Source organism: Aspergillus ambiguus, assembly GCF_047715705.1.
Source record: "Aspergillus ambiguus strain CBS 117.58 unplaced genomic scaffold BDV59scaffold_12, whole genome shotgun sequence".
Classification (NCBI taxonomy): domain Eukaryota; kingdom Fungi; phylum Ascomycota; class Eurotiomycetes; order Eurotiales; family Aspergillaceae; genus Aspergillus; species Aspergillus ambiguus.
Genome location: NW_027395525.1, coordinates 483,585 through 506,072, shown reverse-complemented (window position 1 = coordinate 506,072; position 22,488 = coordinate 483,585). Strand labels below are relative to the sequence as shown.

The following is a 22,488-nucleotide window of genomic DNA, read 5'->3' as shown; positions in this document are numbered from 1 at the left end:
AATTATGAGAGAGGATCACCCCATATGTACTCAGTAGATGGGTCTGGGGTATCTTACAGGGTTTGTCTGTCTGTAACGCCCGCTAATCATCAACTCGACATGGATAAGAGCCAATAACACCCATGCAGCATTGGAGTCATGATAAGACAACCAAGTGATATAGGGAAGATAAGAGGCCTAGAACAGGGGGTTGCGCTCGATATCAGATTGTCGGATCGGCTCCGATCCACTACTCCGACTTTTTTCTATCGTCTTGCGGGAAGTTCGAGAACAAATGGTTGCCTTTCCATTCTAGCATTTAGACGGTATCTAAGACCATGATTTTTCCGGTATCAAGCAAGCTGCCCCTTTCTATACGGATAATTCTTTTTGAACGCCTCTGCAATCTCCGTTCTCGTCGCAACCCACACTCCTTCCTTAGCAGCAATATACTCGACAAACTCCTTCAGAGCCGCAAATCGCCCAGGCCTCCCGATAATGCGACAGTGCAATCCGATTGTCATCATCTTAGGCATCCCCTGTTCTCCTTCCTCGTACAACACGTCGAATGAGTTCTTGAGATGCGCCAGGAATCCATTGGGGTCGCGAAATCCTGATCCCGGAACGTGAAACTTGAAATCATTGCAGTCGTAGGAGTATGGGACCATCAAACAACCCTTAGGATTGGGCGAGTCGCGCTCATATGGCAGATCGATCCAGTAGGGCACCTCGTCTGCGTAAGTGTCGCTCGCCCAGACGAGCTCCTCTCCCAGTTCCTCATACACCTGAGGCACGAGCGTGCGCGAATGCGGGCTTGGACGGCCATAGTACCAGCCCTTGGGGGCGTAGCCGGTAAGCGATTTGAGACATGTCACCGCATTGCGGATGTACTCTTTTTCTTTGTCAATAGAGAAGTCATGGTAGTCTACCCAGCGATAGGCACTGCTTCTATTAGCCCCTGCTTTTTTTTTTATATATACATGATTGTCTAAAGGGCAACGGCTGTACGAACTGAGATGCAACATCATGACCCTCCTCGACGCACCGCGTGGCTACCTCGGGATTCTCCTCGACGGCCTGCGCAACCGCATACAGGGTGAACTTCATGCGATGGGCATTGAACAGTCGGAACAGACGCCACCAGCCCACGCGACTGCCATACTCATACTCGGATTCGGTGTTGTAGTTGCGTTCGTTGATGCGGGCCGCGTTGCCTGGATTTTCGCGGAGGTTTGTCTCCGAGACGCCATCTCCGTTGAGGACACTGCGTTCTCCGCCCTAGTCACATTGTCAGGAATTTTACATTGTCCAATCGGTGCTGGCCGTCTACCTCCTCGTAGTTGATCACGAACGAAACGGCGATCTTGGCATTGTTAGGCCATTGCGGATTAAGCCCCTTTTCACCGTAACCTTTGAAGTCGCGTGCGTAGCCGTAGTCAGGGTGGCTGGCGTATAATTCAGGCATTCTGGTAGGAATTCGGCGGTTGGATGTTTCTAGGTTGTTTTGTTACAGGCAGAGATATCTATATCGGGGGGCTGCTACATTCCATTCCATCTGGCGCGGATTATAAGGACAGTGGCTTATCATGGCTTTTGGAGATGAGTACTCCAACTGATTAAGCTGGCGAAAGGTGAGTCGGATGGATGGGGTATTGTGAAATTCTTTTCTTTCCCTGCCATGGAAAGGATGAGATAGTAGTTGATAACCAGGATCGTCGGGCAGGTGCCGATTGGTTTGAACTATCTTATCAGGGTCAGGGATTGTATCACCGTTGGAGATTTCGGAGCTTCCGAAGCCAATGTAGTTGTCTTTGATGCAGATCTATTATTTTATGAACTGATATACCGGTTGGTTTCGGATGTCCGCCCAAGTGATATGGGAGGATCGACTTGCGACCACGCTTTACGGAGTATACATGAACTCTTCGTATGAGCAAAGTAATTCTTGTCATAATGACTTTGCTGATCTATCAATAATATTTTCACTAAATATGAAAAGAATGATTTTGGTCTATGCTGACTCAGTCAATATATGGCTAGCTCGCATTGCTTCCCCACCGTGCTAGAGCTTTCACATCAAGACTTCCCTACAGTCCTTCGGGCAAATTTCTTGTATTAAGTTTGCGAATTAGGTTCGGACTAAAGTCATCAACCACTGGTTCTCTGGTGCCCCAGAGATGGAATCCGGGGTCGAGTTAGGGCAGCCGAACCCTAAGACGGGCTGAACGCTTTCCCGGCATACCGAAAACCCGCGGCAAGCCGAAGAGTCTCGTTGTGGAGATGGGTCTAGAAAGGAGATGTAAAAAGGAAAGTCTGAGATCTGGCGCCGTTGAATCTGGATCTAAAATATTAGCTAGAAATACGCTGTGACGGGGAGTTGGGGTTCCCAGTTACACGTGGTATGTCGGTGGCAACATGCTATATAACCCATAGTGACGACTCACCACAGGGGGAGAATTTATGCGACTAAGTGTTTCTGATTATTTCGCGTTGAAAAGGTATAGTTTAGATAAATTAACCTAGAAGTAATGTCGAAAGTGCAATGTTCACGAATGGTCATTTCCCAGACTCTAGTCTAAAGACTCACACATAACAGGTGTTATAACAAGGACCTTGTGTATTATATTGCCCTCATAAGCCCAATAAGCTATCAGATATTCCATATTCTACCTCCGATCCTCACATATTGCCACTGCATTATACGCTGTAGATAGAACTGTTTATGATGACTACCGATCGCCCATAGTGTATCGTCCGCTACACCGGAATGTGGAGACAATCTCTCGGTTACCCACGGCACGCATAAGAAGTCTGTTCGCCTTCAGTCCCCTCTTTCTCCCCCATTTCCCCTCCCCCCCGACACTCCTCCGTAATTCCTCCAAAGCTACCACTCCATTTACAAGAAAACACCCAAATTCCACACCATGGCAGTTGTGGAACTGACCCAGCAACAGCTGGACGAGATCTACGCCTTCGCCGTAGATCTGGGACGCAAGGCGGGCCAGCTCCTGCTGGAGAGCATTGAGAAGCGCATTGGCGGCGAGCAAAATAGAGAGGCCGACGAGAAGGAGAACGCGGTGGATATTGTGACGCAGACCGACGAAGGTATGCTATTCTCTTGCTCCTGCGGTGGGGAGATCGCAGCAAAGCTGACACGCAATAGATGTGGAGGTCTTCATCAAGACCGCCATCCAAAGTAAATACCCATCCCACAAGTCAGTTTCATCCCGGCAATAATAAGTTTCGACAGAAACTAAACACAAACAGATTTCTCGGCGAAGAGACCTACGCCAAAGGCCAGTCGCGCGACTACCTGATCGATGAGAATCCCACGTGGTGCATCGACCCGTTAGACGGTATGCGCCCTGTTGTTTCTTAGAATTAGGACGGCACTAACAAGACCAGGCACGGTCAACTTCACCCACATCTTCCCTATGTTCTGCGTGTCGATCGGGTTCATCGTCAACCACCGTCCCGTGATTGGGGTGATCTATGCACCCTTCCAGGATCAGTTGTTCTCGAGCTGCGTCAACCGCGGCGCCTGGCTGAATGAGAAGCGTCGTCTACCACTCCTGCACAACCCTGTGCCGCCCATGCCAGCAAACTCCCCGAGCAAATGTATCTTTGCGTGCGAATGGGGCAAGGACCGCCGTGACATCCCGGACGGCAACATGCACCGCAAGATTGAGAGTTTTGTCAATTTAGCCGCGGAGGTCGGCGGCCGCGGCGGGAAGGGCGGTATGGTACATGGGGTGCGCAGCTTGGGGAGTGCGACACTGGACTTGGCATATACTGCGATGGGGTCTTTTGATATCTGGTGGGAGGGGGGATGTTGGGAGTGGTATGTTCTTGTAGCTCTGCTGTGGTTTGTTGAATATGCTAATGATGTCAGGGATGTGGCTGCCGGTATTGCGATCCTGCTGGAAGCGGGTGGGTTGGTGACGACGGCCAACCCACCGGAAGATGTGGAAAAAGCTCCCATCGAGGACGTGAGGCTGGGAAGCCGGTTGTATCTGGCGATCCGGTGAGTGCTATTGTATTTGCTTCATAACCAGACAGAGCTAACTGGACAGGCCGGCGGGACCATCTGCGACGGAAACAGGACGACAGTCTCAAGAGCGCACGGTGCGCGAAGTCTGGCGTCGCGTGCGCCAGCTGGAGTATGCCCGACCAGGGGCTTAGACGGACAACGAAGATACATAGATATGTCATGAAGTTACGGATCTCGGTATAGACTAGTTTAGTTACATAGGGAACATGAGTTTCACATGCTATGCTCTAGGGTATGTTCTATCATAATCATACATAAACTTCCGAAAGGTAGGTGGAAATATTTACAGCTTCGTCTGGGATCTCTCGGCAATCGACTTGGCCACAACCTCCTTGACCTTGTCGACCACGCCGGGCACAGCAACCACATCCTTGCCCGTCCAGAGGCGCGCCTGTTCAAGGCCCTGCCAGATCAGAGCCTCCGATCCAAGGATGACCTTCCAGCCAGCGGTGGAGGCCATATCGGCGATTTCCGTCCAGGGAACAGGGTGGTAGCACATCTCGAGGATGACCCCCTTCGCGGACTGAGATGGCGTGCCCAGGAGCGTCCGGAGGACTTCACGGGCGTTGATCTCCTCAGGGGTCTTGGGCGGGTAGTTAGGGATGCCGGAGACGATAGCGGCGGGACGTTCGAGGGAGGCCGCAACAGCCGGGTCAGACACGGGGACAAGAGGCGGGAGGTTCGACGAAGTGGACGGAGGGTTGCGCTGGGCGTCCTCGGCCAGGATGGCGTCAACTTCGGCGCGGTCCCGGTTGACGATGTAAATCTTGCTGGCGCCCAGCCACTTGCGCAGCACGTAGATGGCGGTGCGGGCGGTGCCACCACCGCCGACGATCAACGCGGGCTTTCCCCGGAAGTCGGCCGGGTTGGGGGAGTTCTGAAGGAGGGCTTCGCGGATGCCGATGCAGTCGGTGTTGGTGCCCACGTAGCGGCCGGCCTCGTCGCGGAAGATGGTGTTGCAGGCGCCGGCTTGACGGGCGTCCTCGGTCAGGTCATCCAGATGCGGCATGATGCCGACCTTCCACGGCATTGTGACAGAGGAGCCGACAAACTTGGGGTTGGAGCGAATGGACGCCAAGAAGGTTTCAATTGGGGGCGAGCGGGTGTAAGGGGGAGGGTAGGTGGCGGAGGTGCCGTAGACGCTGGACAAGGGGATCTGGGTCCAGTTGAGGCCCAAGGCATTGTAGACGGTCTGGTGCAGGGGCGGAGAGAGAGAGTTCAATAGAGGATGACCGTAGAGATAGGCGACACCATCGAGATGCTCGGGGATGGTGATGGGCTCCTCGGGGGGAGACTGCAGGGAGGGAGCTGTCGTAGCGGGAGGGGCAGCCATTGCGGTTGGAGATGAATGGGGGATAAGGATGGAGGAGGGGAGTAGTGCAGAGGGAGTAGATATGCAGGTATAGATATAATCCAAGAGCCTAGGGGTGAAATCGGAACTATCGTGAGCGTAACAGGCTGGGGAGAAATCGAGTTAGGGTTTGGCGGGTCAGGCGGATGAACGGTTCTAAAGCGTTCTGCCGGACTCCACCTGGCGTTCGGGCGGGGATTTGCTCTGCCGGGCGAAATCTCTGAGTATGTGCGTTGCCTCGTGGAATCCCCGTGGGGAATGTCTCAAAAGGGTGCTATCATGTTTCTCCAGATGTCTGTCTTCTCCGGATACGGAGTACTCTACGCCATACATCCCATGCCTACCGTTGTGTCTATATCACTCGTGCCCTCACGTCACCGGCAAAGCCTTCCCCTCTTCTCCACGATCCTTAAGCGAACCGACTTACTTTCCTTCTTTTGGTTCGCTTCTCCACAGATTCAGCCCGTACCAAGTTCCACCCAGAGTAAAATTCTAACTCTAAGTCCTTCAACACGAGGGAAAATAGACTACAGCTAAGGCGTTCTCCCCGGCCGCTGTCTTGGCCCCAGATTCGTTTTGCCGCCGCCGTAGACGAAGATTCTTCCATCGCCATCCCCTTAATCTCTTCTCCCACCTCCGCATTTCCCTCCCATCGCTTGCTCACACTCCCCCGGATTCTTGGGTCTGTGTGTGACTAGTGAGGGTTTGGCTATTTAATCCCCAAGGACCTGCCCTCTTCCTGCTCTCCTCCCATCCCTCCTCCTGCATAACCCTAACCCCTGTACTTCCACCATCACCATGTCGATCCTCTCGCTGGTTGAGGACAGACCAACCCCTAAGGAGGTCTACAACTGGCGTATCTACCTGCTGGCTGCTGTTGCCTCATGCACCTCCTGTATGATCGGTTATGACAGCGCCTTCATCGGTACTACCATCTCACTCAAATCCTTCCAGGATGAGTTCAACTGGGATGCCATGTCGCCCGGCAAACAGGACCTGATCAGTGCCAACATCGTCTCCCTCTACCAGGCCGGGGCCTTTTTCGGGGCCTTCTTCGCCTACCCCATGGGGCATTTCTGGGGCCGCCGATGGGGCCTGTTCGTCGCCGCTCTGGTCTTCACCCTTGGAGCCGGTCTGATGCTCGGCGCTAATGGCGACCGCGGTCTGGGGTTGATCTACGGTGGCCGTGTGCTGGCCGGTCTGGGGGTGGGTGCAGGCTCCAACATCACCCCCATCTACATTTCCGAGCTGGCACCCCCGGCCATTCGTGGCCGTCTGGTCGGTGTCTACGAGCTAGGCTGGCAGATCGGCGGTCTCGTCGGTTTCTGGATCTGCGTATGTTCCCCAGTTGCCATCGATCAATCTACGCGCGAGATCGGACTACTAACATTTCTCTAGTACGGTGTCGATTCAACCCTTCCTCCCAGCCACAAGCAATGGATCATCCCCTTTGCCGTGCAGTTGATCCCCTCGGGTCTTCTCCTCCTGGGCATTTTCTTCGTGCGCGAATCTCCTCGGTGGCTCTTCCTCCGCGGCAAACGCGAGCAGGCCATCGACAATCTCAGCTGGATCCGTCAGCTCTCCTCCGACCACATCTACATGATCGAGGAGATCGGTGCGATCGACCAGTCGCTGGAGCAGCAGCGGTCGACCATCGGCCTAGGCTTCACCAAGCCGTTCCTGGCCGTCTGGTCCAACAAGCGTATCATGTGGCGTCTTTTCTTGGGTAGCATGCTGTTCCTGTGGCAGAACGGCTCTGGAATCAACGCCATCAACTACTACAGTCCGACCGTCTTCGAGAGCATCGGTCTGCGCGGCGCGAACACGTCCCTTCTGACGACCGGTATCTTCGGCGTTGTCAAGACCGTCGTCACCTTCGTCTGGCTGCTGTGGCTGATCGACCATCTCGGTCGGCGTCTCCTGCTCATCATCGGTGCCGCCGGCGGTTCCGTGTGTCTCTGGGTGGTCGGCGCGTACATCAAAATCGCCAAACCCACCGAGCGCGATCCCAACGCTCCGCTGGATGGCGGCGGTATTGCCGCCATCTTCTTCTTCTATCTCTGGACGGTGTTCTACACCCCATCCTGGAACGGAACCCCATGGGTCATGAACTCGGTATGTCTTTTTCTCCCGTCTCGCAAACCCTTGTCCGCTCCATCTGACGAATGCTAGGAAATGTTCGATCCCAATGTTCGTTCCCTGGCGCAAGCCTGTGCGGCCGGATCCAACTGGCTGTGGAACTTCCTGATCTCGCGGTTCACGCCGCAGATGTTCGCCAAGATGGATTACGGCGTGTACTTCTTCTTCGCGTCGCTCATGATCCTTTCCATCATCTTCGTGTTCTTCCTCATCCCCGAGACCAAGGGCATCCCGCTGGAGAACATGGACCCGCTGTTCGAGTACAAGCCGGTCTGGCGCGCGCACTCCAAGGTGCTGGCGCAGCTCCGCGAGGACGAGGAGCGCTTCCGCGCAGACATCGAAGAGTCGGGCTTCACGAAGAGCGATGCACAGCAGGTGGAGCAGGCGGAGCAGGATCTGCCGAAGGCGGCGTAAGCAAGTTGCATTGTTCTTGTATGTATCTGTCTCTATTGATTAGTGCGAGCATGCCACGCATGATATCTTTTTTTTATCCATATATTTCCTCGTTTCCATCTCGTAGTCTCGTATACCTAGCCGTACCGGCAATCCCAGAGGCATTACAGATTCGCCTCCAGGACGTTCGCATCCAAGTCAACCGTCTTGCCTGTCTCTAGCGCCTTCCGCGCGGCCTGACACACAATCAAGGCGCGCAGGCCTTCCTCGCCGGAACAGCTGGGCTCCGCACGACCGCGGATGACCTCGACAAAGTGCGCCAGCTGCAGGTCAAACGGCGTGGCCTCGACGACGTCGAACGTCTCCACGGTCAGGGGCTCGCTCCAGCTCTTCTCGGGGCGACCGTCGTAGCTCCACCGGGTCATATCGGGCACGCTCAGCGACGCCTCGGACCCAAAGATGCGGTAGAAGTCGCCGCCGGCGGCGCCCACCTTGGGGATCATGGGGTTTTCGCCGGTGCCGGCCTCGAAGCTGTGCGGGGACGGGGTGGCGTCGCAGACGAGGAACGTGCCCACCACGCCGGAGGCAAAGCGGAGGGTGAGGGCGGCGCCCTCCTCGGCGTCGTGGGGCGGGCTGGGCCGCTGGGGCAGGGTGCGCTCGGCGTGAATGCGCACGATCGGCCCGAACAGGTAGTGCAGCAGGTCGATATCGTGGACGAGGTTGATGGCGAAGACGCCGCCGGAGGAGCGCGCGCGGCGCCAGTCGCCCGGCGGCGCGAAGTAGCTGTCCGGCTTCTGCAGCGTCCACAGCCCGTTGATGGCGATGATGCGTCCCAGCCGCCCCGCGTCGACGATCTCCTTCGTCTTCAGCAGGTAGGGGTTGAACCGCCGGTGGTGCCCGACCAGCAGCGTGGGCTTGTTCGGGTGCGTCTGGCGCTGCTGCTCGGCGAACTGCAGCAGGCTCCGGCCCGCCTCGAGGCTGTCGCTGACGGGCTTCTCGACCAGGACATGCACGCCCGCGGCGAGCAGCTCTTTGCTGATGGGCACGTGCGTGTGGTTCGGCGTGCCGATGATGGCGGCATCGGGCCGCGGAATGGCCTGCAGCATGGCCTCCACGGTGGGATAGTAGCTTGTTTCCAGCTGCTGGGCGGTTGCGGCAGCGCTGGGGAACGGGTCGATGAGAGCGACCAGCTCGGTGTCCGGGTTGGCCCGCACGGATTGTGCATGACGAGGGCCGATGAGGCCGGCGCCGACGACAACGACTCGCAGAGGCATTGGGAGTATGAACTGGGTGGTGGGATGGGTGGTTTAGATGTCAAGGTGGTTGTGTGTAGGAGTAGTATGAAGATAAACCACACGGTGGGATAAATTCAGGCACGCCGAAGAGACAAAATGCCGAGACAGTGTTTTTCCGCTGGATATCTTACGGCGTCCTCCGTCCATCCCCTGGTGCATTCCATAGTGCGCCGGACGATGGATGTTCAGGGGGAACGGCGGATAAACGGTCCGGGCAAAGCGCTTTGCCGGCCCACGAGACCCGTCAAGCCCTAAAAAGAACCCCCTCAACGGCTCTCCGACTATCAGGTTGAGCGCATTGCCCTTCACGCGGCCTGCAGTTGCTGGTGAATTCGCCTGCCTGTAGAAATTAAATTCACCGTAGCTATTCGTAGCATATATTCTTCCGCCGTCTTCTGCCATCCATGCTAGTACCTCCCTAGTCCTCTGTCTCTCTGTTTGTCGACGCCACCTTCATCCATATCGTACATATCACAACTCTATGTTTGACTCTTGATTGCTTGACTTACTGCTTGATTGCCATTTTCCCTCCTCCTTCTCTTCTCTCCTCTCCTCTTCTCTCCTTTCATCCCCTATCGCCATGCCGAACCGTCTGGGTATTGCCTCCATGTCGCTGGGTCGACCGGGCATCCACGACCTCCCCAGCAAGCTTCATCAGGCCGCCCTGCACGGGTACGAGGGCATCGAGCTCTTCTTCGATGACCTGGACCATCTCGCCCAGACCGTCCACGACGGCGACCACTACTCTGCCGCCCAGCATGTCCGCCGGCTGTGCAACTCCCTCGGTCTCACCATCATCTGCCTGCAGCCGTTCAGCTTCTACGAGGGTCTTTTGGACCGCGCCCAGCACGAGCACTTCGTCACCGAGAAGCTGACCAAGTGGTTCGAGCTGGCGCGCATCCTCGACACCGACATCATCCAGATCCCCTCCAACTTCCTCTCGCCAGACCCCGCCACCGGCGCCTCCCGCACCACTGCTGACCGCGCCGTCATCGTCGCCGACCTGCAGCGCGTCGCCGACCGCGGGCTCCAGCTCAACCCGCCCATGCGCTTCGTCTACGAGGCCCTCTGCTGGGGCAACCACGTCGACACGTGGGACGCCTCGTGGGAGATCGTCGAGCAGGTCGACCGCCCCAACTTCGGCATCTGTCTGGATACGTTCAACCTGGCCGGCCGCGTGTACGCCGACCCGGCCAGCGCTTCCGGCAAGACCCCCAACGCGGACGCCGACCTGCACGCCTCGCTGGAGAAGCTCCGCGCGCGCGTCGACCCGGCCAAGGTGTTCTACGTGCAGGTCGTCGACGGCGAGCGTCTCGACGCTCCGTTGGACGAGTCCCACCCGTTCCATGTGCCCGGCCAGCCCGTGCGCATGAGCTGGTCGCGCAACGCCCGTCTGTTCGCCTTCGAGGAGGACCGCGGCGGCTACCTGCCCGTGCTGGAGACCGCCAGGGCCTTCTTCGACACCGGCTTCGAGGGCTGGGTCTCGCTCGAGCTGTTCTCGCGCACCCTGGCCGACCCGGACCCGACCACGCCCCAGCGCCATGCCCAGCGTGGGTATGAGTCGTGGAAGAAGCTGGTCGCGGCCCTCGATCTGAACACGTCCGCGTCGAAGTCGTTTACCCCGGAGGAGGGTTCTTCCCTGGCCGTGCAGCATCGCCTGTAACGGGGGTTTGAGCGGGCTTCTTCGATTGGAGTTGGGGTGTTTCATAGATACTGTACGATCTGTCCATACCATGTTTTTTGCCATGAGCGGCCGTTACGATGTATTTGGGATATTGCACTTGATGTAGCATAGCTATCTAGAGGATGCTAATGGATTCTTCAATGTTTGCAAATGATGTTCGCTGCATTTATATATATGCGACTAGCACCGGCCTTGCGCTAGTTCCCCGCACGATCTCCTGCCTCTGAATATTCCGCCCCCGCTCCTTTTACACGGATGATCACGGAGCACTCTCAACAGAATACTATGCAAGCAGCAAATCGTCTTCTCAGCGCCCTTCGCACCCCCCGTGGCCTCTCGTTCGGGGCCTGGCAGATGCTACCAGGAGCCAACCACGCCCGGTTTATGGCGAGGACCGGCTACGATTGGATCTGCGTGGACACGGAGCATGGCAACATTGCCGGTACAGCTGGTGGGGATCTGGAATGAATGCCTGCTGACCAGACTCTAGACGGACAAATGCACGAGGCTGTCGCAGCCATTGCAGCGACGGGAGTGAGTCCGATTGTGCGGATTGCCGCGAACGAATCGTGGATGGTCAAAAGTACGTCGTACGCCAACAACGCCTGGGGGGGGGGGGTGTATCTATATGCAATCTCATCTGCTAATCTATGCTAGGGGCCCTGGACGCCGGGGCCCACGGAATCATCGTTCCCCTCCTTTATACGGCGGACGATGCCCACCGGCTGGTCCAAGCGGCCAAATTCCCTCCGGTGGGCCGCAGAGGGTTCGGGAGTCCCTTTGCGATGGGGTCTACAGGCAATGTCTCCTCGTCGGAGTATCTCCAGCAGGCCAATGAGGCTCTGTTGACGATTGCGCAGATCGAGACCCACGAGGCCCTTGAGAATGTACGTGGCTGAGAGGTGTTCCCCCGCTTCTCCGCGGGAGCTAAAGCATCCAGGTCGAGGATATTGCGAGAGTGCCCGGCATTGACGTGCTTTTCATCGGCCCCTATGATCTCGGGAACAACATTGGCCGGCCTGTTACGGGCGCTGTCCACAAGGATCTCACTGCGGCAATTGCACACATCCGCAGGGCGGCCATCGGTAAGGGCAAGCGGGTGGGGATTTACTGTACTGGTGGCGCTGCGGCGAGGCAGTACGCCGACCAGGGCTTCCACATGGTACATCTGGTATATGATCCTTGGAAGGATGCGGAGCTGATTGTCTATGGTAGGTTTCGGTGGTTTCCGACGTAGTCGCCTTGCCCGCCTTTCTGGCGGGGGCGCTGGAGACCGCGCGAGGATAAGAGGGATGGCGCGGTGCCCACGGAGAAGCGGTCATAATTTCGTACATAGACTCCTAGAACAAGATTCCGTTTGTGTTTGGATATCGATTGATGGATCATTATGTTTTCTCGATCTCGTCCACCAGCTTCTCGACCTCCTGCTCCGAGAACCGATGGAACAGTTTCCTGGGATCCGAGAGCGTTGCTTCCTTCGCAGAGTGAACATGGAGGACGGGAACGTCAAAATCGTAGACATCCTTCCAGGATTTATTGTGGGGGAGGCCAATGTCGAGCTCGGAGTATTCGAAGGGACGACGCTTGTGCAACTGCACGACGTTGTGTTTGGCGGTGTCGCAGAGACCGCAGCCGGCGCGGGTGAAGAGGGTGACGCGGGCAGCAGCGTGACGGACAGCAGAGGGGAGCATGTTGTATAGGAAGTTGGGGAGAGTGAGTGAGTGAGATGAGAGACAGAGAGATGGAAGAGGGAGAAAGAAGAAGTTGGAATGATGGAAATGGAACCTTCGAGCTTCCCCGGGCTAAGCCTGTTTGGGCCACTTGCTGCATTCGCCGCACTTCCCTCCTCCAGTATGTCTTCCATGTCCTTCTCCCCCTCCGTTGATTGTTAATTCTTCTTCTTGCTCCTCTCTGCTGAAGCATCTCCGTCCCCGTCGCCATTCCCGCCCATCATGCCCTCCAAGTGTGTCCACAAAGGGTGCGGCAAGGAGTTCTCCGACCCCGACGAGCCCTGCGTGTATCATGCTGGTCCGCCCGTCTTCCACGAGGGCCAAAAGGGTAAGTCAAGGACCTTGTGGTCTACCTGGACGGTTCCCAACGGATCGTCCTGATTGACCTGGACCTCTACGCGGTGGTGCAACCCCCCTGACTAACCCCAATCCTCTTCCCTAGGCTGGAAGTGTTGCAAACCCCGCGTTCTGACCTTTGACGAATTCCTCGCCATTCCGCCTTGCACCACGGGCAAGCACTCCACCGTGGATGATACGCCCGCCGAGCTAGCAGACACCAAGAAACCACAGCCAGAGGAATCCATCCCCGCCCCTCAACCTGTCGCTCCTACCGCCGCCGCCGCTCCCCCACGCCCTGTCGCCTCGCCGGCCATTCCCCCGCCCTCGAACGCTCCCACCCCGGGCCCCGAAGAGTCCGAGTCCGATGACCCTTCGCTGGAGATCCCGGCCAATGCCACCTGTCGTCGCAAGGGCTGCGGGGCCAGCTACAACTCAGCCGGGTCACGCGACGACGAGACCTGCGTACACCACCCCGGACACCCGATCTTCCATGAAGGCAGCAAAGGATGGTCCTGCTGTAAGAAGCGGGTGCTGGAGTTTGACGAGTTCTTGAAGATTCAGGGCTGCAAGGAGAAGAAGAGACATCTCTTCGTCGGGAAGGGGAAGCCGACTGGCGAGGAGAAGGTGGAATCCGTGCGGTAAGTCCCCGGCGGGAGCTGTCGTCTACGATTGCATACGCTGTCCGCGCATGGAACTGACCACGGGTTGGTTTGGGCTACAGGAACGATTTCTACCAGACGCCGCATTCCGTCAACGTCTCGCTGTACCTGAAGAAGATCGACAAGACCAAGGCCACGGTCAAGTTCGCGGCCGACTCGATCGAATTGGATCTCCCCACGACAGACAACAAGCGATACAGCGACACCTACGAGCTGTTTGCGCCGATTGACCCGGAGAAATCGCAGTTCCGAGTGCTGGGCACCAAGCTCGAGCTGACCCTGGTCAAGGGAGACGCAACCAGCTGGCCGGTACTGCGGAAGGAGGATAAATGGAGCGGAGAGCGCATTCAGGTTGGCAAGGCTGGACGGGTGTGAGGCTACTTAGTTGGTATTGGAGCATGTGGTCATGTGGAGATGAGCTTACCGGATGGATGATATGACGATTAATTGGATGCATACGCGAATGTTTATCAAACCGGACTGGAAATAACGAGATAATATGGTTGCAGGCATTCTTTGCTATTCATACGGCTAATAAAATGATAGCTATCTCTTGCACCCGACGCACACATCAATGCTGATCCAAGCACAAGATATAGAAAAGGAATATCACGCCTCCTCCACAGCTATGACGCATGGGGATCTTTTCTTGCGAAATGAAGCCCTAGCCCAGCCATATACAGTGAGGGAAAAAGGAAAACGTGAACGCAAAACGAATTGCTCTCCGAAGCTGGGAACGGAAGGAAACCCACAGAGAAAAAATCCCACACGAATAACCCTCAGCGAGCCATACTGTGTATGGAGCCCCGGTAAAGATTTACATATGGTCAATGTAAACCGCTACTGATGATGAGGAAAGAAAAGAAAAAGAAGAGGAAGAAAACGCGTGAGGAGACGCTTTTTGTAGGCGGTTGGGAGGGCACTATTCTTCTTTGGGCTTAGGGTGGCTACCCGAAGCGGTAGCGCTAGGGTTAGGGCTGTCCGGTCAGGGAATATCACCTGACGGCGAATCACATGCTCGTCCTGCCACTTGCCTATCAGGGCATAGTAAATTACGTCCCAACAATACGGTATCATACCGGCCTGTTCCACTGGGCTGTGGGATCGGTACTCTTCGACTTCTCCCTCTAAACCTGCAGCTGGCGATAATCCCTGGCTGCTACCTATAATATCAATCTCTGAGACCCCCTCTGTCCCCGGAAACGAGTCGGGCTGCATATTGAGTGCTGACTGCGCCGCTCATGTCGTCATGGCGTACGGCGTCGCTGACTCAGCAGAGGGACTGCGTTACGGAAATACACCAACATCCAATCAGTGGCTTCAGGGCACGAGACCACCTCCACGGCTTCGTTCGATGCCTTCTCCATGCTGCATCTTCCCCTCCTTCGTTCTCTCGTCCCTCTCGCTCTCCCCGCCAGATATCACTCCTTATATTGCAGAATTCCCTTCATTTGGGTGGGTAATTGCTCCTCAATTCGGCCTTCTTTCGCCCCGTCTCTTCCTCTTTCGCAGTCGTGTGCCTGGCGGAAAAAATATACCAGCGCCACAACGGCTATCCAACTTCTTTCCAGTGTATGGCCCCTTTCTCCTTGTTTCGCTGTCCTGCAAAGAGTCTTTCCATATTTCTCTTTCAATATCGCTGACTCTTCATTGACAGGACTCTGCTGGAATAGTTCGCCTCCTTTACACCCTCCTTACGCTCCCTTTCGCGTGATACCTACGCAAACACAGAATGGGAGAGTTATACCAACCAGAGTCTTCCCCCCTCTCCTCCCTCCGCTATATCCCCCAGTCATACAACCATGCAGACTCTCAAGCGTCGGCGTTGAGGCTGGTGCTCACCTTAAACCCGCACTGGGAGGGTCCAGACAACAAGATCGAGTTCGTGCGCTTCACGGATGGCATCACTAATACTGTGCGTTCCCGACCTCACTCTCATGCATACCAACCCTTCTGTAAGAGACTGGTCTCCCTGGCAAAAAGAACTAACAAATTTGTAGCTGCTCAAAATCATCAACCGCAAGCCCGGCTTGACGGACGAGCAAATAGACACCGAAGCAGTACTGATGAGAGCGTACGGTAACCACACAGAGATTCTCATAGACCGTGAAAGTATGCCATACTCGGGACGCATGCCCCATCCTCCTCCTTTGCCCAGTGCGACCTTTTGCTGAGTAGACATATCATTCGATAGGAGAAATGTCCTCCCACGCGCTTCTGGCCAGCCATGGATTAGCCCCTCCCTTGCTTGCCCGTTTCCAGAACGGTCTGCTCTACCGATTCATCCGTGGACGCCCTGCCACCAACCAGGACCTGGTGAAGGCCCCAACCTGGCGGGGTGTGGCTCGGCGACTGGGACAGTGGCATGCCGTCCTTCCCATCAGTGCCGCGAAGGCTCCGGTGTCCGCCTCCAATCCTGTCACGCAACATGTAGACCGCAGTCCCCCACAGCAGCCCACATGTGAGGCTGGGCTTGTGCCAATCCAGCCAAGACAGCCTGGCCCCAACATGTGGACAGTTCTGCAGAAGTGGGTTCTGGCTCTCCCCACTGCCACGGAGGAGCAGCGCAGTCGGCGTGTGAGGCTCCAGGAGGAGCTGCAACGGGTCGTGCGTGAGCTGGATGACGGGAAGGGACTTGGCGAAAATGGGGTACGTAGATTGCCAGATCATGATGGAGTCGAGTTAACCCTGTGTGTCAGTTGGTTTTTGCCCATTGCGACCTTCTCTGCGCCAACGTGATTACCCTGCCATCGCCCGAGAACTCGGCTGCTTCGTCGGAAGAGGATGCGACGGCAACTGTGCAGTTCATCGACTACGAATACGCAACCCCGTCCCCCGCGGCGTTCGACATTGCCAACCACTTTGCCGAATGGGCGGGATATGACTGTGACTTTAACATGATGCCCACGCGCTCGGTGCGGCGGCAGTTCTTGACCGAATATATCCACAGTTACACGCACTTCAAGGGGATTCCCGAGTCCTCGCAAAAGGAGCTTGTAGACCAACTCTTCCATGATGTTGATCGATTCCGGGGCATCCCCGGTCTGTACTGGTGAGTGTCTACTATGTTATTGGTGGGACTGCCTAAGCTGATGTCTATCCTAGGGGTGTGTGGGCTCTGATTCAGGCCCAAATTTCGCAAATCGACTTCGACTATGCGTCGTATGCCGACCTCCGATTCAGTGAGTACTACGCGTGGCGCCGCGAACAAGACGGCAGCCGGGCCCAAGCGGGGGAAGAGATGCCTCTCCGCGAGAGCCGGTGGGCGCAAGAGGCATGATGTCTCTCGTTGCTCCTTGAACCGACGGAGGTCCCAGAGATTTGTTTCGCATAGCGTCCAAAAAGACGGGACAGGACTCGCATGGCGGGCTGATGTTGACCGTGCTCACCCTTACGGATACTGTACATAGAATTGATTTCCATGATCGATCTCTAGTCTCGAACTGTCGACTCGGAGGGTTTCAACAATATACCCTTGGATCCCAGAGCAGGACTCGAGACGGAGGAAGATCCCGAGCATTCGGACTATAATTGTCTTCAACGACCGGGTTTGGGCGTGTTGGATGAGCGTTATAGAATACAAATATTTGTCGAATCCTTTCCCTGGGTAGACACACGTAATGTACCTGGTAGCTGGAGGCAGACGGGTCATGATGCTGGATGCAACCTACTCTTTACGTCATGCTCGTCGATCGCTTCCCTGCTTTTCCGCCTCAGCCTTGCAAAGATCTTCCCTTTTCCTGCATCTCCCTCTTCTTCCGCCATCTTCGCGATCGGATTCCTTTTCCCTCCACCTCTTCTCTCATATTTCTTCCTGGTCTCCTCGGTGGTGGTGCTCGGTGGTTGACCGCCCGCGACGATCCCCGAAGATACCGAGAAATCCTCAATTTTTTGCGCTATTGAGAGAGCTACGCCACTACTCCCTCCCTCCCCCCCAAAAACTTCTGCCTCAACTTCTCCCCTCAGAAGCAATTCACTCGGTGGGAAATGAAGGCCTCTGCTTTGGAACCCCTCTCAAGCATCTAGCGGTCTCCCCTTCTTGGTTGTTCCTCTCGTCCCCGTCGCCACTCCCGACCTGACCCAGAGGTCGATGCGCGTGGATAATGCGGTCGGGGCTTCAGAAACCTGGCGCAATCCCGTTACTAGGTCTCCTCGTTTTTCTCCTGCTCAGCCTCGTGCCCTCTCTAGCCAAGGAATGGGATCTCTACAACCTGCAGCTGCGCTACATTGGGTACCCGCGCCACGAGGTTCGACGTATGTACCGCGCATTTTTTCCATCCACCACCCCCTGTCGCACCCCTCCCCCTTTCGGAGCTGCACCCCAGACGTTGAACTCCGACCTGACATCATGTCCGTATGCAGATCTCCCTCGTGTCAAAGATGCCTCCACCGATATCCGATCGAGGTTACGGTCCCCTGTGGCCCCGTGCAAATCATGGACTCTGATCGATGGGTCCTGTCCCTTCAACCCGCTCTCCCGCCCGCGAAGTGCTGTGCTGGACACGCCGTCCCGGGGCTCCTTCGAAGCCGCTTCCACCTTTGATCTCGAAATCAACCCATATACCACCGAATCGTCGCGCTTTACTCGTGGCGTTCGCGCCGTCAAGACCTTCCTGACAAAGCAACTGGACGATCGACCCATCCTGCAACCCTTCTCAACCAGGGAGGTCCCTTCGGAGGGTGTCCCGGCTCGCCCGACGTCGATTGCACGCAATGCCTCGCTTCTACCCACCGCAGCCAGCAAGGAACCCCCCTTGCCAAATCCCTGGGGGTCGGATATCTCCGAGACCACCAGGGCTAACACGTCGCTACCGTGGGTTTTATCCTTCTATCGCGCGTCCTGGCAGCAGGTCTGCCGGACCGGGAGCAATTATTTTGAGAATATCACTCGCGCTGTGCCTCGGAGGATGCCTCTTGCGTTCTCGTTCCTTCGACCAAACCCCGCGCCCCAGTCCTCGTCTGATCATCCTACCGATGCCGTGCAGCAGTCGGTGCCGAAATGGCCCGCGCTGGACGACGACCCAGCTGTCAAGCCCACATGCTCGCCAACCCTCCACCCGGTTGCGCAGGTAGTGGCCCCCAAGACACCCAATCAGACCGTAACCGCCGCCGAACCCTCGACGGGACTGGATCAGCGTCCGGAACACATGCGCGGAAGCTGCATGGCGATTGTCATCAGCCTCGTGGTTGGCGTTATGTGGTTCTAGGGCTTTGAGGCGTTAATTTCTGTGTTCTTGTCGCATATTTCCCCCGTCACTGTGGAGGGGCTGGCTGTGTATATCTTCTACGGTGGGGCTTGGAACCCCTTGCGTGATGCATTACGAGACTTGGGCAATAAGCCTGTATATTATCTACTTGCTAGTACTACTTAATGAATGAACGCATCCTGATGCACCTGGACAGCCCCGGCGTAAGGATAGAAAGGCCGCTGCTGATTGGCCGACGGGCTCAAACGCCTGACCGCCAGGGGTCTTACCGGATGGGGAATAGCGGCACACGGAGGACTATTGCGTCCTGCGTACAGCGTCATCGCGACTCGCTCTATCACAATCCCCTCGCGTTGTTCCTCGTTCTGCACTCTCGTGTCTTCTCCCGCGTACGGTTCATTTTGATAGTCTCTCGGGGGTTGCGCTTTCGTTAACCCCTCTGTGCTTTGGTGGTTGTTATTCCAACTGTTCGCGCCGACGCCGGACAAGGGATACGCCCGCCTTGTTAGGCCAGAGTGCAAACGACTTTCTTCCAGTAAATCCAAATTTTGAGTGGCCATACTGCTTGTCTGTGCTACAAACACTGCGATGTTGACCTGACCACCGAGAATCCGACACTACGGGTGGTTGACACGCACCCCTCGCCCATGTCAGCTCCTCCCTACCTCGTCCTAGTTCAACTCCTGATGTTGTTATAGTATGCTTTCCTCCGTCAGTACACCCAATGGGGAAACCTCCCGAACAGGCGCTGCATGTCTGATCTGCCGTGTAAAGAAGCGGGGCTGTGACCGCATCAAGCCAGGTAGGACTGCGCCGATTGACCCGAAAGTATATTGACTGATGGTGTAGCTTGCGGGCCATGTGAGTCCCGAGGACAGACAGGCGAATGCATATACCCAGAAGCATCCACCCCCCACCGCAGGGAAACCCTTTCTTCAAGGCGGGAAATCCACAGACCCGCCTGTGCCAAGTGCCGTATCAGCAAGCGCAGATGCGGTAGGGAAACGCCTGGTAGGGTTCTCCGATATACGGTTTCCTGCCCTGCACTGGGTGACAGCGCGTACTGACCCAAACGGTACAGTCTGTAGCCAATGCCAGAATAGAAGACAAGGGAGCGAGTGCTCCTACCTGCCCGAAAACATGCCCGTCTTGTATGTTCCTACGTGGATGCAATCGCGCGTGATATGTTGTGTCTAATCTGCTACAGTCCTCCTCGCAAACGCCAAAGATCCCCGAAAATGTTAACCCCTGCTGTGGTCATCGACTCCGTCGGTCCCCCTCCACCAGAACCGACGGACCATGTCAACGGTACGGCGTCGGAGGAGTCCGCGGGGGAGACTTGTAGTCGGGATGACCTGGCTGAGGTGTTCTCAGACGGTAGCTTTCACACCGCTATCGAACCACAGGGATCTGGTCCTTTCGAAAACCCTTCTTCCCATCTGAAGTTGCTGCGCAACGCCTTGGATAGGCGGATAGATGAACTCAAGGACGAAGAAAGGGACGAGGCTGCACCGGCCTCGAACGTAATTGGCGAGGAACTGCCTCCAAAGCTGTCCCGAAAACTGATGGATCAACTCGTGCACACATATATCACGCGAGAGTATGTGAACTTGCCGATAGTCGACCTCACGGACTTTCAGTCCATGTACAAAACTGCCGCAACACAGGGCACATCCGCATGCCCCGACTTATTCCAAGGAATCCTCAACATTATCTTTGGCTTGTCAGCTTTGAACAGAAAAGACGTCGACGATACGGTTGCGCAGAAACTGTTTGATTCCGGCTATCGACTGACCGGACATGCGGGATACAATGGACTGGCTTTGCAGCAGGCTCAGGCTTACCTGCTGCAAAGCCAATACCTCCACGCGACCCGGAAGCCCAAACTGGCATGGGCCTCCTTGGGACACGCGGTTCGGACTATACAGGTCCTAGAGTTACAGCGCGAAGCAGGCGACCAGGATAGCCGCCGGCAGAGAGGGCCTGAACTCACTCGCAGACTATGGCATAGTGCAATGATCATGGAGCGAATGCTCGCTCTACAGCTCGGCCTTCCGCCGCAAACATCCGGCCCTCTCAGAAAATCATTGCCCTCCCATTTAGACGCAGACTATCTAGACGTAATCTCGGGAGGGGAGCCCGCATTGAGTGGGGAGCGTCCATCACTAGTTGAATTTGTCGCCGCATGCGCCAGACTGTACAGCCACGTCGAGGATATCATGGCGTGGGAAAGGGAATTACGATTGCGACGCGAAACTTGCGCCATGAAGAAGCTGCTCGCTCTCGACTTTCAGCCTTTCCTCAAGGTGGACAGTCTCTTGCATGACTGGCAGACATCCCTGCCGTCGTTCCTCAACCACACCACGACAGGCGACCTATGGGAGGACCCAATCGTCCGTCGCCAACGGAACATCCTTCGCGTCCGTTATCTGTACTTCCGGCTCCGATTGTTGCGTCCGCTCATGATTCTGGGCCTCGCCTTATACACGAACTGCAACTGCGGACGCAGAGATCGCTCGCACGTCGCCGGCGACGAGCTCGACTCCCCTGAAAGCCCCGTTGCCTGGTGTCTGGTGCGTGATTCGTCCATCAGATGCATCGCTACGGCTTCCGAGCTGGTCAACCTTCTCAAGGCCAATGAAGAAGGACCGCTCGATGGTGGCCCGCACGACGGCCACCGCAGTCCTATCCCGCCGTACTGGGAGAACGTGGATTATCTGCATGCATGCGGAACGGTCCTCCTCGCCGGACGCTTGTGCCCCTTCGCGCGTCGCCGTGGACCGGACGAAACGAGCTGGGCCCGCGTTCTCGAGCTGCTGAAACGCTACGAGGGCCCGCGGGCGAGCGGAGACACGGAGGATGCTGCGCGGCAGTGTCGTGCTACGCTCGAGAGACTGTCGGAGTCGGCTGTTAAGCTCCCCACAGCCGCGACGATGTCGCACTCGACCAATAAGGTTTCACATGCAGCTGCACTCGACGAGGACATGCGGGATCCTAGGGGTTCGGAGCGAATAGGAGCTGACTTGCCGCTGCAGCAGCGGCCCTTCAAGAGACGTCGTCTGGGAAGTGACATCGGGCGGTGTGCGTCTTTTGGATGGATTGAGAGCCTGCCTAGTGATTTGGTTGGAATGGTGGAGTGATTCTGGCGTGTTTGACTTGATACCCTCTTTCTCGCTGAATATAAATATTATAATTTCTCGAAAAGGGCCTTTCCGAATGGATATATACAGTCCTTGCAGTTCGGGCAGTCGTCTGGCATCCTTAAGGGAATAGTTGACGTGGTGACTTTCAATGAATCCCCGTATGTTCGGATGTCTTCGCGGCAAGACGCCTTGGCGGCCGCGGTTTTATGTGCGACATGTATCACGAGAGATACATAAATGGGCCCAAGAGACAATAAGACGTACAAGTCAGCCTACACCTGGAACCTGAGAACAACGCTATCCCATCCCATCATGAAGTTGATCTGTCTTGCGCTTGCTACCGTAACCATCATCGGGGAAGCGGCTCGAAATTGCGTCATAGGACAGAAGTACCGTGCAGCAGGTCTATTAGAGATGGATGTTATATGCTAGATCACCTGTAATAGAGGCCCACCAATAAAGAAAACCAAGCTGGGAGGTATCCTAGACTCATGGTTAAGGCTTATAAGGATGGACCG

The 22,488-nt window shown here is 56.2% G+C and overlaps 12 protein-coding genes across 12 annotated transcripts; 8 read left to right on the top strand and 4 right to left on the bottom strand.

Moving 5' to 3' along the window:
- Positions 1 to 332: 332 nt before the first annotated feature.
- BDV59DRAFT_192803 (uncharacterized protein) lies at positions 333 to 1,444 on the bottom strand (the record flags this gene model as incomplete). Its single annotated transcript, XM_073692107.1, has 3 exons — positions 333 to 921; positions 992 to 1,257; positions 1,310 to 1,444. The coding sequence occupies 3 exons, from the start codon at positions 1,442 to 1,444 to the stop codon at positions 333 to 335; spliced, it is 990 nt and encodes a 329-aa protein (XP_073548834.1).
- A 1,389-nt stretch (positions 1,445 to 2,833) lies between these two features.
- BDV59DRAFT_176793 (inositol monophosphatase family protein) lies at positions 2,834 to 4,262 on the top strand. The gene is made up of 6 exons (XM_073689507.1): positions 2,834 to 3,084; positions 3,143 to 3,194; positions 3,247 to 3,335; positions 3,385 to 3,820; positions 3,872 to 4,003; positions 4,053 to 4,262. Exons 1-6 carry the CDS (start codon positions 2,904 to 2,906, stop codon positions 4,159 to 4,161), a joined length of 999 nt encoding a protein of 332 aa, XP_073548833.1. The 5' UTR covers positions 2,834 to 2,903; the 3' UTR covers positions 4,162 to 4,262.
- BDV59DRAFT_176792 (shikimate dehydrogenase family protein) lies at positions 4,246 to 5,494 on the bottom strand. The gene has a single exon (XM_073689506.1). It carries the CDS (start codon positions 5,361 to 5,363, stop codon positions 4,314 to 4,316), a length of 1,050 nt encoding a protein of 349 aa, XP_073548832.1. The 5' UTR covers positions 5,364 to 5,494; the 3' UTR covers positions 4,246 to 4,313.
- A 598-nt stretch (positions 5,495 to 6,092) lies between these two features.
- BDV59DRAFT_207447 (sugar porter family MFS transporter) lies at positions 6,093 to 7,934 on the top strand (the record flags this gene model as incomplete). Its single annotated transcript, XM_073694997.1, has 3 exons — positions 6,093 to 6,716; positions 6,780 to 7,496; positions 7,554 to 7,934. Exons 1-3 carry the CDS (start codon positions 6,180 to 6,182, stop codon positions 7,932 to 7,934), a joined length of 1,635 nt encoding a protein of 544 aa, XP_073548831.1. The 5' UTR covers positions 6,093 to 6,179.
- A 143-nt stretch (positions 7,935 to 8,077) lies between these two features.
- BDV59DRAFT_201378 (Gfo/Idh/MocA family protein) lies at positions 8,078 to 9,187 on the bottom strand (the record flags this gene model as incomplete). Its single annotated transcript, XM_073693785.1, has 1 exon — positions 8,078 to 9,187. One exon carries the CDS (start codon positions 9,185 to 9,187, stop codon positions 8,078 to 8,080), a length of 1,110 nt encoding a protein of 369 aa, XP_073548830.1.
- Positions 9,188 to 9,788: 601 nt separating this feature from the next.
- On the top strand, positions 9,789 to 10,871 carry BDV59DRAFT_192799 (sugar phosphate isomerase/epimerase family protein; the record flags this gene model as incomplete). The annotated part of the gene is made up of 1 exon (XM_073692106.1): positions 9,789 to 10,871. The coding sequence occupies one exon, from the start codon at positions 9,789 to 9,791 to the stop codon at positions 10,869 to 10,871; it is 1,083 nt and encodes a 360-aa protein (XP_073548829.1).
- Positions 10,872 to 11,177: 306 nt separating this feature from the next.
- BDV59DRAFT_201376 (HpcH/HpaI aldolase family protein) lies at positions 11,178 to 12,179 on the top strand (the record flags this gene model as incomplete). The annotated part of the gene is made up of 5 exons (XM_073693784.1): positions 11,178 to 11,334; positions 11,383 to 11,475; positions 11,550 to 11,779; positions 11,833 to 12,054; positions 12,108 to 12,179. 5 exons carry the CDS (start codon positions 11,178 to 11,180, stop codon positions 12,177 to 12,179), a joined length of 774 nt encoding a protein of 257 aa, XP_073548828.1.
- A 98-nt stretch (positions 12,180 to 12,277) lies between these two features.
- BDV59DRAFT_201375 (glutaredoxin family protein) lies at positions 12,278 to 12,583 on the bottom strand (the record flags this gene model as incomplete). The annotated part of the gene is made up of 1 exon (XM_073693783.1): positions 12,278 to 12,583. One exon carries the CDS (start codon positions 12,581 to 12,583, stop codon positions 12,278 to 12,280), a length of 306 nt encoding a protein of 101 aa, XP_073548827.1.
- A 169-nt stretch (positions 12,584 to 12,752) lies between these two features.
- BDV59DRAFT_176785 (cysteine and histidine-rich domain-containing protein) lies at positions 12,753 to 14,467 on the top strand. Its single transcript, XM_073689505.1, has 3 exons — positions 12,753 to 12,950; positions 13,065 to 13,599; positions 13,683 to 14,467. Exons 1-3 carry the CDS (start codon positions 12,845 to 12,847, stop codon positions 13,993 to 13,995), a joined length of 954 nt encoding a protein of 317 aa, XP_073548826.1. The 5' UTR covers positions 12,753 to 12,844; the 3' UTR covers positions 13,996 to 14,467.
- A 311-nt stretch (positions 14,468 to 14,778) lies between these two features.
- Positions 14,779 to 17,215, top strand: BDV59DRAFT_176782 (putative ethanolamine kinase). Its single transcript, XM_073689504.1, has 6 exons — positions 14,779 to 15,192; positions 15,278 to 15,535; positions 15,621 to 15,732; positions 15,815 to 16,269; positions 16,320 to 16,672; positions 16,726 to 17,215. Exons 2-6 carry the CDS (start codon positions 15,353 to 15,355, stop codon positions 16,898 to 16,900), a joined length of 1,278 nt encoding a protein of 425 aa, XP_073548825.1. The 5' UTR covers positions 14,779 to 15,192; positions 15,278 to 15,352; the 3' UTR covers positions 16,901 to 17,215.
- A 160-nt stretch (positions 17,216 to 17,375) lies between these two features.
- On the top strand, positions 17,376 to 19,002 carry BDV59DRAFT_176781 (uncharacterized protein). The gene is made up of 2 exons (XM_073689503.1): positions 17,376 to 17,874; positions 17,983 to 19,002. Exons 1-2 carry the CDS (start codon positions 17,724 to 17,726, stop codon positions 18,825 to 18,827), a joined length of 996 nt encoding a protein of 331 aa, XP_073548824.1. The 5' UTR covers positions 17,376 to 17,723; the 3' UTR covers positions 18,828 to 19,002.
- Positions 19,003 to 19,178: 176 nt separating this feature from the next.
- On the top strand, positions 19,179 to 22,099 carry BDV59DRAFT_176779 (transcription factor domain-containing protein). The gene is made up of 5 exons (XM_073689502.1): positions 19,179 to 19,476; positions 19,526 to 19,629; positions 19,677 to 19,838; positions 19,909 to 19,978; positions 20,035 to 22,099. The coding sequence occupies exons 2-5, from the start codon at positions 19,527 to 19,529 to the stop codon at positions 21,965 to 21,967; spliced, it is 2,268 nt and encodes a 755-aa protein (XP_073548823.1). The 5' UTR covers positions 19,179 to 19,476; position 19,526; the 3' UTR covers positions 21,968 to 22,099.
- The last annotated feature ends 389 nt before the right edge of the window (positions 22,100 to 22,488 follow it).